The 15,779-nt window shown below is 38.6% G+C and overlaps 2 protein-coding genes across 2 annotated transcripts in view; one reads left to right on the top strand and one right to left on the bottom strand.

Annotated features, from left to right (window-relative positions):
• Positions 1 to 389: 389 nt before the first annotated feature.
• The window catches only part of LOC111511545 (cytochrome P450 6A1), a 38,679-nt gene continuing 23,289 nt past the window's right edge, over positions 390 to 15,779 (bottom strand). Inside the window, exons 6-7 of the mRNA XM_023167571.2 lie at positions 2,975 to 3,217; positions 390 to 588 (exon numbers count right to left, since the gene is read on the bottom strand). Of these exons, the coding sequence (XP_023023339.2) occupies positions 425 to 588; positions 2,975 to 3,217 (407 nt within the window). The 3' untranslated portion in view covers positions 390 to 424. The remainder of the gene's footprint in view (positions 589 to 2,974; positions 3,218 to 15,779) is intronic.
• LOC141481864 (uncharacterized) lies at positions 10,598 to 12,237 on the top strand. Its single transcript, XM_074174175.1, has 2 exons — positions 10,598 to 11,033; positions 11,097 to 12,237. The coding sequence occupies exon 2, from the start codon at positions 11,101 to 11,103 to the stop codon at positions 12,220 to 12,222; it is 1,122 nt and encodes a 373-aa protein (XP_074030276.1). The 5' UTR covers positions 10,598 to 11,033; positions 11,097 to 11,100; the 3' UTR covers positions 12,223 to 12,237.

Raw genomic sequence — 15,779 nt, forward strand, 5'->3', positions numbered from 1 at the left:
TTGAAACACTGTTTCATTTCTACCGTTTGGTGGATCGATGCCCCGTCAAGCTGATACCACTAACTTTGTCTAACATCTAGCGGCAGATTATCCAAAGCTTCAGACAACTGATTCATGATGAAATTTCTGTAGATGTCTGCGTTCAAATTTTCCCTAAAAAAATATGGTCCAATTATTTGGTTATGTAATAATCCACACCACATATTCGTCTTAAACGAATATTGGTCACGACATTCTATAATAAAATTTGGATTATGGTTGGACCACCAGCAACAGTTTTGAGAACTAACTCTTTCGTTCGACGTGAAAGTTGCCTCGCCTGTCCATAAAATCCAACTTTGTAAATATTCTATCTTCCTTTATTTTATATCCCAACAATAAATACACAGTTAAATTCAACCTTGAATATATTAAATAAAAAGTATTATAATTTTTTCAACTTCAAATAAATGGGTTCTTTGGTATGTAGTAAAAATGTGTCAGGGTCTAATTCCAACGGAACACTTGTACTAGTACTAGTGTATACTTGGTACTTTCTCAATATGGTCATTAAGCCTAACTTAACTTGCATCAGACCAAATCGCATACCTGAAATGAATAACAAAATGTTTAGTGAATGAAAATATTTTCTAACTTTTTGGTCCTACTTTTTATAGATGAATGAATTCTTGCCACCACCACCCTTCTTTTCAAACATAAAAAGTGCCGGAATAATATGCAAATTTTGTTATGGATCACCTGCGGTACTTTTACGGTATTGACTTAAAACGGACGTTGACTAATTACTTGTGATGCACTATTTGGGACCTTTGGTGTAGTAATGAATATTAGTGGAGTTTCTTTCCCAACACCAAATCGTTATTTTTAACACCTCGACACGTGTTTCGATCACCAAGTGATCTTCCTCTTGAAGATGATCACTTGGTGATCGAAACACGTTTCGTTAAAGTAATGGTATAATGTTGGAAAAAAACTCTAGTAATATTCATGTTGACTAATTCTCTAGGGATATTGAATCCTTTGTAGGAAATCGGAAGTACGGAATTCATTGAAACTATTAATTTTCCACCTTCAGGCTAATACAAGCGAATAAGCCTCAATATTTGTCGTGAAATGTTCAGGTCCGAGTGACACGAATATATTTCATGAAGAGAAGGGAAAGCAGATGAAATATCGAGATTATCTTTTCAAACTATACAGACCCCTTCATTAATATGGTTGTTCTGATTGTTGGAATCATTGGTGGAATGATACCATCTCTACTCTAGAATCTCAAGATCATTTCGGTTTGCTGCATCAAAGCAGAAGTTTTGACCTGCAAAAAGCAGGTATTCTTAGCTCATTGCGTCTACTTAGGACTCAATAAAGCTTCAACTCATATTTACTCGTAAGTGGGGATTGGTCATTGAATATTGATGGTGGATCTCCTTCCTTCAGAGTTCCCTCAGAATAATGATTCATATTTTCAGGAAACATGCATGCTCATACGAAAAAAATAAATTAAAAAATCCGGTTCTTCATGTGCCCCAAGCGGACGCAAGAATGAAACCTTTTTGTATTTGTGCGAATCAAACTTCTGCCTTGATGCAGCAAGCCGGTATACTCTTGAGACTCGAGACTAGAGAGTGCATTATTCCAACAAGGACTCCAATAGTCAGAACAATCAAACTAACAGAGTGATCTGGATAGAATTTGAAAAGAAAATCTCGAAATTCTATTCATTTTTTCCTCCTCTTTTTGGACCACATTTCTCGTTTAGGATAAGTACTCTACATCAGACATATCTCCTGGTGTCAGCCCTAGGGTGGAGAATGAATTGTTTCAATTTGGCACTTCCCATTTTTCACAATCGATCAATATCGCCTAGAATATGAAGCACCATGTGTCTCGTCGATACCGTATGTGATAAAAAACACTTTCATGGCCGGATTATATCGATGGATATAGCCTGAGACCGCATATGCTGAACATGCCGACAGCAAACCCATAAAGGTGGGGCAGGCTTGATGTCAGACGCAACTACGGTAGGTATAGGTGACTTCAGCCCACTCGACATGGAAAAGCAAAGGTTAGATGTCTTCAATTTTGTTGAAGAAGTCCATATTCATCGGTTTACCCTTGTGTTACTGCAGGAGAAAACTGATATCTACGGCTTTTATGTAGGTTTCTTGCTGAATGGGTTTCAACTCGTTGACAGAGTTGTGGTCACATCGTTCGTGTCAAAAAACAGAACCCAGTTCATAAACCACTTGGGCAGCTGCCTCAAAGATGAATGCTCCAGTTCCTATTCTCCCATTGCCGCGGACCAAGCAGAGGAGGGAATGTTAACTTCTATCGACTGCACAGGCTTCATTACACTACTCCAAAGAAGTAGAATAAAACTGGCAGCAACTTTGTTTTTGCCAAGAGTTTCGATGATCAGATCTGACGAAGTTTGTGCTGGTATTTGCCGATAATAGAGTTTTTCGCTAATGTTACCCCATGTTTGGCATGGTTCCACCTCGAGTTAAGTATACGTCTTTCCAGCATTCAAATAATGAACTAAGTTTCCCTCTACGAGCTGCATAGCTTCTCCACAATCACCGCATCAAGCTTTTTCAGTTGCAAATTTGTTTATTCCAAATTTGCTGCGAATAGCATGCATATACTCTTCCACCACCCTCAAGGACTGATGGAGATTTTTTTTCGGCGACATAAATTTCAAAGTCAACCATATGAAACAAACGGGTGACCGTGTACCTCCGTTTCTTGGAGAAGCCACAGTTAAATTATGTATTATCTCTGACCGCAAAGAATAATGGCAATAGTGAGATGCAGAAAAGAAGGAAATTGGCGGATTCACCTTGAAATGCACCCCTTCTGAATGTAACCCGTTTTGTTTGGACTGTGACATGGTGAGTAAGATCACTCATTTCTCACTACACTATATTATTTCTATATATTTCTCATATGTATATGACTTTTCATCACCTACCAATACACATTCTTGGTCCTTCTCCGAACGGAAAATATCCAGGACGACTCAAGTTTTTATTAATGAATCTTTCCGGGTCATATTCCATCGGTTTTGGGTAATATTTTGAGTCTCTTTGAAATCCAAGAATCGGAATGATAACAGTAGTATTTTTTTGTATCGTGATATCAGAATACCGAAAAGTATAGTCTTTCGTGCACACTCTGGTTAATGTTGTCAAAGAAGGCCATTTCCTCAGGGTTTCTGTGAAAAATAAAGAAACATTTCAATAATGTTTTCACTAAACTAATCAGAGATCAAATAAACGGAATAACCAGATATGTTCACCAGATTTATTTTTATTTCGTGTGTAGCTGTTCCATTAGCGATACTTTCATTTTTTTTATGTTGGTATACTCGTCTCGAACATATGTTCTCAGTTGCAACTGTTTAGCATGTTTAGTTTGTTGGTGAGAGACATAAATGTAGAAGTGTTTTGCGAGTTTGGCGATTCTGCTATCGAAAAAAATGGTAAGGTCATCTTGATATCATCAGTCATTGAAATGACATTAAATACGCCATAGTGATGAGGGAAGGCCAAGAACCGGCTGTTATCTCCTACGATTGATGTATTTGCCAATTTCGACATTTTCTTCAAGAGAAAGATTACTCTTCCTCTTGAAAATGACCACTTGGTGATTCAAACACGTGTCGAAGTTTAAAAAAAATAACTGTTTGGTGTTGGGATAAAACTCCAGTAATAATTTCTCAACTTTGCACAATGAATATAAAAATAGAAGGATATACTTCATAAAATGATAAAAATTGTGGAAACAAGGATAAAAGATAAGGGTTTCGTTTTACAAACACATTTTTTGTATAAATTTCAATTTGTTCTTTGATCGCCTCAAAAGGACCCTTCACAAAATAACTGGAACACGTAGATGACCACAAATTTGATTTCCATGAACAAAAATTTGGCAGATAATTTGCCACCAACGACGAAACAAAATGTTATAGCAATAGCTCAAACAGTATGAAAAACATTATCATTTCTCCAAGTACAATGAACAGGTTGTGCTTCAATATCATGTGGATATTGATATGGTTGAAAGTGTTCAAAATATGTTTTTAAGGTACTCTGCATATAAACTGGGATATCATATTGGTGAATATGACTATAAAATTATATTGGACATTCTTAACTTGAATACTCTGGCTCATAGAAGATTAGAAGCAGATCTTATACTAATTCATAAAATAATCAATGGTAGCATCAATTCTCCGAAACTTGTCCAACTTATAACTTTTAATGTAAATCCAAGGAGAACAAGAAATTCGGAAATCTTCAAAGTACCCTTTTGTTGCACCAACTATGGCCAGAATGAATCTGTAGGTAGAATTTTGAGAAACATTCAAAAAGACTGTGAATAGATTGTAATTCATTATTTTTACGATTTTTTTTTATTTCATTTTATATATTTTTTCCTTTGACCTAGCTTAGATCACTGTTAAATACATATGTGTGAACTTGTTAATTATCTTGTGAAAAATAGGCATTGCCGTAAATGAATAAATAAATAAATATAAAAAACATTTCTTCATGATATTCCTTGAAATACATTTTTTGTGGTGAAATCAGTGTTTGGTACTGTTTTTGGGTTTTTAACCTTCCACAACCTACAAAATAAAGAAATCGATAGGGAATCTGTTGAATTTTATAACAAATTTCGTTAATATGCGAAATAAAAAAATCCCAAGTGTTCTCAAAGCAATACTGACATATTTCTAATCAACAGATGTGTTTACAATGTCAACGAATATCTAAACAAAATAGATTTAATCTCGTATGTGTATCGTTTAATGCTTTTGAAATGTTTGTTAAATGTTTGTTGTAGTTATACTAGATGGGTTAAAAAGTACGTAGGTTCACAGACAGATGGCGACACTAGTAATGAATACATATGATTTTTGGATAAACTCAACCTTCAAAAGATACGTGTATGAATGGCACAGCTATCAGACTATTAGTTTGTCGGGCAGAACATTTTGAGTGGAGCAACTTTTGTTCGTTTGAAGAAAATGGATAAATCTGATTTTTATGTGTTAATAATGCGTTGCTTGCGGAAAAAATACTGTTGAAGCCAATGCTTTCACTTGACCAGGAAAATCAACAGTTTGGCGAGGATGAGACAAAAACCTAGAAAAGCCTTCGAATGTGCAAGGAAATCAGGTTCATGGGACCAATACAGAAGGTCCCTAACTGAGTATAACAAAGTCCTGACAAAATCCTAGAGAGATACGTGGAGATGGCAATGTGAGGAGGTCGAACAGGCCCAAGCATGTGCCAGGCTCTACAAAATACTCTCAAAGGAACCTCAGGTCTCAATAAATAATCTGAAAACAAATACGGGGGAGTATACAAAAACCGGAGAAGAGACTATCAGAGAGCTTTTCCGGGTAACTTTCCCGGGTCAGAAATTACAAATCTAACACCGAAGTCCTGGGCGAATTCAGAACTAGAGACCCCGAAAAGTGCATCCATAGAGCACTGGCAAATGACAAAGAAGGTGATAGATATGGAGAAAATCAAATGGGCTGTAAACTCATTTCAACCCTATAAGTTGCCGGGACCGGAAGGCATATACCCAGTAATGCTTCAAAAGGGACCGGAAGTCCTTTTCAAAAGATTGTATATAATTCTCAGGGCAAGCTTAGCACTGGGACACATACCAAAAATTTGTAGACTGATCAGGGCCACCTTCATTCCGAAACCTCAAAGCCTTCGCCGGACAGGACTCGGCGAAGGCTTTGAGACCAATTAGTCTCATGCCATTTGCGTTAAAAACGCTATAAAAACTACTTGACAGATATATCAAGGACGTATCACTGGCTATCAGACCATTACACCAAGACCAATATGCATACAGGTCAGGTATGTAAACAGAAACGGCTTTATGTTGGGTAACAGAAAACATAGAATATACTTACAAAAACAAGGAAGTACTTTTAGCTACTTTCTTGGACAGTGAGGGCGCATTTGATAATACGTCGTTAGAATCAATCATCCAGGCGTCGAGGAGAAGAGGGATCGACAAGACAAGCTGTAGGAGTATAAACTGCATGCTTGGGGTAAGATTGGTATATACAACCATTATGGGGGAAACAGTCGTGGCACGGGTAGTAAGGGGCTGCCCTCGGGGGGGAGTAGGGTGCTAATGCCGACTGAACGCCTCCCCCACCCCTTTTGACCTTGAGACGTCACACGACCTTGAATGACGTCGCCTAACCTTGAACGTCGTACACGTAGTATGAGCTTGAATGCGGTGTTTGACCTTGAGTGTGGGGTTTGACCTTGACGTTCGACATTTCGACTACCTTGAGCTTGCTCCATGGCATTGAATGTTGACCTTGAATGAAATCGTGACGTGTACAGAATATAACCTTGAACAGTGGGCGTTCGGCGTTGTCCACTCCCTTGTTGGTAATTCCTATATAAGTTCAGAATATCGTATGACGTCACCTAACCTTGAACGTCGTACACATAGTATGAGATTGAATGCGGTGTTTGACCTTGAGTGTGGGGTTTGACCTTGACGTTCGACACTTCGACTACCTTGAGCTTGCTCCATGGCATTGAATGTTGACCTTGAATGAAATCGTGACGTGTACAGAATATACAGTGGGATTAGGCGTTGCGGTGTTTGACCTTGAGTGTGGGGTTTGACATTGACGTTCGTCACTTCGACTACCTTGAGCTTGCTCTGTGGCATTGAATGTTGACCTTGTAGCTCTCATTTGGGTTATGGTGGGGGGGAGGAGTTGGGCTTTTATAAGGAGTGTGGTGTGAACGTTTCACTCATTTCAAATTCTCCTTATCGTACGGTATATATTTCTATATACAAGATGTATTCGTGCGTTGATTGTAAAAAAAGTTTCACTCGTAGTGACAACCTACGTCGTCATCAGCGGGATTCCTGCACACCCGCAAATGGTGATGGACCTCCAACATCGAAGAGGCAACGGTTGACACCCCCAGCACTTCCAACACTGCAAACATGCGTTTGCTGCAATTTGACTATTGCAAGCGATCAGATGAATGTACATCGGAGGACGTTGCAGCACAGAACAAATGCATGTGTTCAATATGGGGAAGGTGTGAAAATTGTCAATACAGCTTTCAAGTGTCGAATTGTGAGCTACCGAGTGGACAGTGAAAACCACCACATGGATTACCCAACATTCTTCAATGAAATTAAGCAGAAAGTAGTGAAACTACTCGAAGAAGTGTTGGATATCCATAAATGCATGAAAGTGAACATGGAAGTGTTTGGGCGGTACAGTCTGCAAACTAAGGATCTTTCAGACATCAAATCATTTAATAGTCCCAATGAAGTAATTGATCAATCGAATGATTTGGATGTGGTTTATAGCAGTTTTGCAGATAGTTTAACTGTTAAAGCAGCGGAATTTCAAGATCGGGATTCAGGTATGTGATCTAGTCAAAATGTTGATGATGATGGACTTATAGAGAAAACCCATATTTTCAGGTTGGACCATTGAGAAAATTTTGTACTTGGAGGTGAATATCAACAAGTATAGCCCCTTCGGAGGGTCTTCATACATCAAATTGCCAAGGTTCATCGAATTGAAGAAAAGTGTGGTGAATGTTCTTAATCAAGATCAGTGCTGCTTTGCGTGGGCTGTGACTTCAGCTTTATACCCTGCCAGTCAGAAACTTAATGAAATTTCATCATATCCCCACTTCTCAACCGTCTTGAATGTAGCAGGTATGGAATTTCCAGTTAAGTTGAAAGATATTCCTAAGTTTGAGGTTATGAACGATTGCTCTATCAATGTTTATGGGTTGGAAAATGTTTTTAAAAATGGTAGAATTGAATATGAAGTTGTGGGTCCATTACACTATTCTAAACGTAGATTAAATAGTCATGTTAATCTGTTGATTATTACAGATGATTCTGGTAATAGTCATTATTGTTGGATTAAGGATTTATCGAGACTAGTATCATCACAAATATCTGCCCGTGGTCATAAAAAGTATTTTTGTGATGGTTGTTTATTGTACTTTGATAATGAACGAACTTTATTGCGACATCAGTTGAATGATTGTAATCACATATCGACAACGACACCATCCACAAATTTCAGGGTTGATAAATTTGGTAAAAGGGTACCTGAGAATATTTTGAAATTTGAAAATATCGAGAAACAGTTGAGGGTTCCATTCGTTGTATATGCTGATTTCGAATCTATTCTGAAACCAGTGCATACTAATGAGCCAAATCCTGCTAATTCTTATACAAATCGAACATATCTTCATGAACCATATGCTTTTTCTTACCTCATAAAGTGCTCTTTTGATGATTCTATATCTAAATTTGTACTATATAGAGGTGCTGATGCAGCTAAAGTGTTTGTGTCAAACTTGGAGGCTGATGTCACCAATATTTATCACAAATATTTGAAGAAAGTCATTCCAATGAGTCCATTGACTGATGAGGAAGAGCATGATTTCAATATTGCCGCCACATGTGGTATATGTGGAGAACCATTTGGTGATGGTGATATTAAGGTGCGTGACCACTGCCATCTAACGGGGAAAAAAAGAAATGGAGCTGCACATAGTATTTGTAACCTCAATTTCAAATTGCCCAACTTTATACCCATAATTTTTCATAATCTCAGTGGGTATGACTGTCATTTGTTCATAAAAGAGTTATGCACAAACAAAACAAAAGTTGATGTCATTGCTCAAACTAAAGAAAAGTATGTTTCCTTCACGAAACATATAATTATGGAGAGAATAGTAGATCACAATGGAGTGACGAAAAATAAGTTTTTGAAATTAAGGTTCATCGATAGTTTTAAATTTATGGCTGCTTCCCTTCAAGAGTTAGGTGACAATTTAGATGAAAAACATTTTGTGGAAACAAGAAAATATTTTCCCGAACAGGATAAATTCCAACTTATGAGGCAGAAAGGTGTTTTTCCGTACAGTTTTATCGATTCTTTAGATAAATTAAATTATTCTAGTATACCATCAAAGGTGGACTTTTATGATAAATTAAATGAAAAACATGTTTCTGATGAGGATTATGATAGAGTAAAGCAGGTATGGAACACATTCAATTGTCAAGATTTGGGTGAATATTCTGACATATACCTAAAATCTGATGTTCTACTGTTGTGCGATATTTTTGAAAATTTTAGAAATATGAGTTTAGATACATATAAATTGGATCCTGCTCACTATTTCACTTCTCCAGGTCTTTCTTGGGATGCTATGTTGAAGTATACGGGTGTCAACTTGGAATTATTAACTGATATCGATATGGTGCATTTTCTCCAAAACGGTATACGTGGTGGTGTAAGCCAGTGTTCGGAGAGAAAGCATATTGCAAACAATCAGTTTCTTCCAAATTATAATCCCGAAGAACCTTCATCTTTCATAATGTATTTGGATGCAACAAATCTGTATGGTCATAGCATGTCTCAATCATTACCTTTTGGTGGGTTCACTTGGTTGACCGCCAGTGAAATATGTCAGTTGGATATCAATAGTATTCCAGATGATAGCCCCCAAGGATACATACTTGAAGTAGATGTGCATTATCCTGTCGAGTTACACGATCTACATTCGGATTTACCATTTTTGGTTGAAAGTATTATACCACCTGGTTCAAAGTCCAAAATACCCAAACTTATTCCTAATTTGAATGATAAAAAGAAATATATCGTTCATTATAGGAATTTGAAACAAGCGGTCCGTAATGGTTTGATGGTGATGAAAACTCATAGAATTCTCAGATTCAATCAGTCACCGTGGCTGAAAAAATATATCGATTTAAATACAAATTTGAGAAATAAGGCTACCAATAAGTTTGAGAAGGGTTACTTCAAATTGAATATAAATTCCATATTTGGCAAAACGATGGAAAATGTAAACAATAGAAGAGACATTCGAATTGTCACACATTGGGAATCCATAAGAAGAGGTATGGGTGCCAATGCTTTGATAGCTCGTCCCAATTTCAAAACATTATCCATATTTTCGGAAGACTTTGTCGTCATACATATGGATAAAGTTAAGGTTTGTTATAATAAACCATTGTATTTGGGGTTCAGTATATTGGATATGTCGAAAACAGTCATTTATGATTTTTTCTATGATGTCATCAAAAAACATTACGGACCACAAGCTTCTCTTCTCTATACCGATACGGATTCTTTGATACTGAAAATAATGACGGATAATTTTTATAATTTTATGATTGCAAATGTTGACAAATTTGACACTTCTAACTATAGGTTGGGTAATAAATTCAATGTGCCAGTTAGCAAATCGGTGATTGGAAATATGAAGGATGAACTTCCGAGTGATCCCATCATCAGTTTCCATGGCACCGGTGCGAAAGCATATCATGTACAAAGTGTGTCTGATGAAATAAAGAAAGCAAAAGGTATTAAAAAATCCGTTATAAAAAATCAAATTTCAATTGAAGATTACATTAGGATTGTTGAAACAGGCGGTATAATATTTAGAAAGATGAATGTATTCAGGAGTGATTTACATGATATTTACACGTTGATGTGCAATAAAGTCGCGTTATCACATAATGATGATAAGCGATTCATCATTCCTAATACCACCAAGACATTACCTTGGGGCCACAACGATATTGAATTCTATCAGACAAGTTCCGAACAAAATTTAAGAATTCTTTTGAATGTACTGAAAGATGAAAACAGTATAAGTGACAAGAAATTAAATTTACTCATTGCCTTATTGGAAGAGCAATCGAGTAATTGAATTTTTTCACTCATTATCTGGTTTGTTCAACAAATTGTAAAATTCATACTTGTCGAATATTTCAAACGAATTATCCTACCCCACTTCCACCCCCACTCCCATTCCCACCCGAAGTGGTAGGGAGCATACGGCTATAAAACATGAGGAGGAGGCCACAGTTCATCATTCGATTGCAGTCTTCCTTCGAAAGAAGCAGCCAACCTGAGATACCTGCCAGCCAACTTAGTTGAAAATTCCAAGCAGCTTGATGTAAGTACACACTTCCATACTATTTATATTATATTGTCTAATATTTTCATTTTCTCTTTCTAGAATCATGTCTTTTCTGAGGAATGCTCTGATGACCCCGATTACCACTCTCAGTGAGAGACAGTTGGAGGATGTAGAGCGGAGGAGGGTGGTTGTCCTACAGGACATCATGGTACAACCACCAGCTGCAACACCAGCTGCAGCTCCCATTCCACCACCGGGGATGACTTCCACCCAGGAAGTGGCGGCTCCCATTCCACCACCGGGGATGACTTCCACCCAGGAAGTGGCGGCTCCTGACTTGAAGTTCTTTTTCGAGGACTTCAAACCAACCCCCGAGGAGGAGGAGATTGACCCCCCACCAACTTTGTCGACATTCAGTGGACCAACTTCTTCGTCAGCACCCCAAATTGAAGATTTACTGAATGTCTACAACCCGGACCTGGACGAGTCTCTGGCGGATTTATCGCATCTTCAAAGCTTCTTATCGCCCATCGAACCATTATCCCCCATCGATTCAGGGGATGAGTTCGAGAAACCGGTGAAGAGGGCCAAGAAGATGAAGAAGTCCGCACCTTTGAAGAAGTCCGCACCTGTGAAGAAGTCCGCACCTGTGAAGGCATCCAAAGCCAAAGGTGGGAGGGGTGGTAAGTTGAGTGCTTTTCGCAAAAAGTGTGAAAAGAACTCACCTTACGGTGGTTGGCCTACAGCACCCCTTCCAGTGATGGAGGTGCAGAACTTGGTGGAAGTCGTCGCCCAGGTCCATCGGGATGCGTCACCCCCTCCAGTCACCCCCCAGGTCCATCGGAATGCGTCACCCCCTCCAGTCACCCCCCAGGTACGTGTTGAGCATTCCGAACAAGAGGTTGGCCCGGAAAATGTCCTTTCACAGACTGTGGTAGAGGGTAATAAACTCAAAGAGTCTATTACCTATGCACAGTCTGTGAAAAAGAGATATTTGAGGGAAAAGAAGGTTGTGGATGGTTCTGATTCCAGAAAAAGGGCCTTGATGGCGGATATTTCCACCATCGAGGCCCAGAAACTGGAATTAGAGAAGCGACTCTCTTTGCTTAGGGCGAAACTTCAAGAAGAAGATTCGCAACAAGGAAAGAGTTTGGCTTACATCCAAAAATATGGACCTCTTGTTCAGGAATGGGATGCCATGTGCCAGGGGTTCCTTAATACCTAACCCCTTTTGTAAATATATTTTTGTTTAGTTTAAGTTAGATGTATGTTTAGAATAAAAAAATTGTAATTTTAGGAATATAATAAAAACTTGCATGTTAATTTTAAGGTTATGAATGTTATGAATGAAAAAATAAAATAAGGAATATTGGAGTGCATATCTATTTTGGTTGTTGCACACAAAATACTGCGTGGTTGGGGCAGTATTTATTCCTTCATTCTAGTCATTTTCTAGTCACATGTAGTATATAGAATAAAATTAGTTAAATAGAATAATTGTATAGAATTTCCATCATTTGAAAGTGTGTGAATTGTAAAATAGTTATTTTTTCTAGAGAATAAATAAAAGTGATTCTAGTAATGCTCTGAGTATAATTCCAAAACCTTTTGACACTTCTCTCATCATTACTTCTCTCAACATTATTCAAACAAATTTCATTTATGTGAATGTGTAAAAATAAAATCATGAATCTAATGAATATTATATTGGATTTATTCCCCAATTCTCACATCAATACTTGAATAAATAACCTAGTGGGTCTTTATTTTTCACATATTCCCCCTCCCTTACTCTACCCCACTTTCTTCAAATCATATAAATAAGATTGTATTCTCAATATTCTTCAACTTGTTCGTTCATCATGAATCAAGCAACACCAATTATTCGGGAAGCTGATTCCACCAGTGAACCTCATTTTGCCCCACCAGAGAATTGGTCCTATGGTGACATTCAAGTTGCTGTAGTTGATTCAACATCTCCCGATGATGAATTCGATGGGTATTCAGATACAACAATAGAGCTGAATGAAGAACAAGATGTAACCTCAGACGAAGATGAGTTTGAACATGATGAATTTGCCAGCCCAGAACTTGTGGATCAACTGTGGCTTGAAGATCATCAAATCGCTCCACCAAATATCATCGTGGTGGTTGATTCTCCCGAACCTGACATCATCATTATAGATGATGATGATGATGATCAGGTAGGTTAGGTTAGGTTTTCCTCGGAGTGCACATAGTACCTGGTTGGTGCACACGGAATGCTGCGTGGGTGGGGCAGCATTCAACCTAACCACTCTATTTGGTAGTAGTGAAAAAAATAGGGCTATATCGGTACACCCTTGCGGTGAAACGTTAGTTGTTTCGCTATAAAATGAACTAATTAGAAAATGGAAACAGTTAATCATTATCTTTGAATATCTTTGGAACATTATTTTAATAATGTTGATAAAAATTCGTATCATAAAGAAATTTCAAGCAATGTATATTCGGATAAGTAACGAAGGGAAAGGTTGTATAGGCGATCGCGAAGCGATCGCTTCGCGATCGTGAAGCGATCGCTCAGCAGGCCGCTTCGCGGCCTGGGGCGCTCAACATCCACCACTTGCATCCGGGGCGCGTTTTTTGCGACCCCCACCTCCCCCCCACTCCGCCTCCCACTATACCCCCTCCTGTGCAAGAGTATAAATGTAGGAGTTCCTCAATGTAATCTTCAGTTGAGTAGCTATCGTCAGCATGTCAACATACCAGGAAGCCGATTCCACGACCGGACCCCAGGCGGAAGAACCTACAGCGCCACTCCCGGATCTTCAGTTGGAGGATTCCGATATGGAGAATCCAGATATGGAGGCCGATTCAACCACCACGCCTCATCACCCTTCCACATCTTCGGTCCAGGTACTGCATGTGACCAGTACCGAAGACCACTCCGAAGACTCGAGCAGCTCGGATGATGATGATGACGATCTCTGGGACGACGACGCATTTGCGGAGGAAATGGCGTTTTCTGAGGGTTCGGTGATGTGGCAGTACTTCCCCCGACCCGATGACAGCGACGACGACGACGACTTGTAATCCTTTCCTTTTTTTTCCCTATTTTTTTCCCTATTTCACCCATCCTTTATCCTTCCTCGGAGTACACATTTTGTTTGGTTGGTGTACACGAGACACTGCGTGGTTGGGGCAGTGTCTACCTCCCTCTCTCCTTTCCACCTTTGAAATAAATATTCTGAATTACAATACCAATTACTCTTATTGACTACTCTGAATAAACACCCCTCGAATTTGAAATATTGTCTTATGAAAATTATATTTCCAAATCTTGACATGAATTCTGCAATTGTTCAGATAAGAGAGAGCTAGTATGTTATCAAACAGATTCAAATCCACTCGGACGCTTAAACAATCATTTTTCAATGTGATTTATTTTACAAAGATAAGATATTCAGAGAACTTACATATTCTATAACACATTTGTGCATACCTCATATGTATATGGATGTACATTTTAGAGGTATATCCATATATTACAAACTACTCTTCGTATGATTATGTGACACTCAAAATATTCTATTTCTTTGACTGAGTGATCAATCTTATTATTAGATATCTACACTTTGTTTGTAGCTCTGAAAAGAGCTGTATTTTTGTTGACCCGAAAGTCCACGGTAACTGCTCCGCAGATGGGGTGTTGTTGCAATCTCATTATGAGATATCTACTCTTTGTTTAAATAATGTAGCCCTGAAAAGGGCTGTTTTTTTTTTGTTGACCCGAAGGTCCACGGTTACATCTCCAGAGGTGGGGTGTTGTTACATATGATGCAGACGGCTATTCTCCTAAAGTTGGTCAAAGGCCTATCACATGCTTTACACCATGTTTGCCCCATCTCCATGAAGCGGGCGGTGTAATGAATGTCGACGTGCTCATAATACCCTCCATTGTTATTCCGCACAGAATAAAAGCGGAAGCAACACCAACACAACTTCTCTATTTCACCGTCAATCGTTTTGATCCTGACATGGCTATCCGTTACACAATACAAATCTAACGGATCATCCAATGTCTCAGTGATATTCAACCACTCAACATTGCCAATAACTACTCCGCTGTCGTCAGTCTCGTGAGTCGAATCTGTTGCGATACCTTCATCTTCTTCAACAAGACCTTCTTCATCATCATCAATATCTAAATCCCCAACACCTTGCTCAATTGCCTCATCGTCTTCGATATTTAAGCCACCTTCTGCACCTTGCTCATTCACCTCATACTGCATATCTCCACCATCATTTTCTTCGTCAACACCCACTATCTGTCCAACGTCTTCAAACTCTTCCACCAGCTCATGGTTATTAATATCTCTCTGAGATAATAATGCTAACACAGCAGCTCTCTGGGCAGACATATTAATGTATTCTTGTGGTGATACTTGAATACTGACTGAAGTTTACAATCACTCACCGATTTTTATATGATTTTTGACAGTGGTGGTGGTAGCTCCCTCCACTCTACCCCACTCTTCACGGTACCTGTTTATAAGAGGGAAACATGGGAGCGTGAGAGTGTAGTTAAATTCATCGATTGAATATTTGTACATCTATCAGTGAATATGTCTTTCCCTAAAGAGTGGGATACAAAACCGACAATACGCGGCTTTCCAATCAAAATTGGCAAACATATAGTGTGTTACAACTGCCATGGGTATTGGCCTGAAACATATATCAACCCATGTACCGGCCTGTGTCGTAGATGTGTTGTGGCAAGGAATCCAGACCCACTTCGAA

This window comes from Leptinotarsa decemlineata, unplaced genomic scaffold (genome assembly GCF_025532065.1).
Source record: "Leptinotarsa decemlineata unplaced genomic scaffold, Ldec_3_MD MMD2_tig00000505_RagTag_RagTag, whole genome shotgun sequence".
In the NCBI taxonomy this organism is placed as follows: Eukaryota; Metazoa; Arthropoda; class Insecta; order Coleoptera; family Chrysomelidae; genus Leptinotarsa; species Leptinotarsa decemlineata.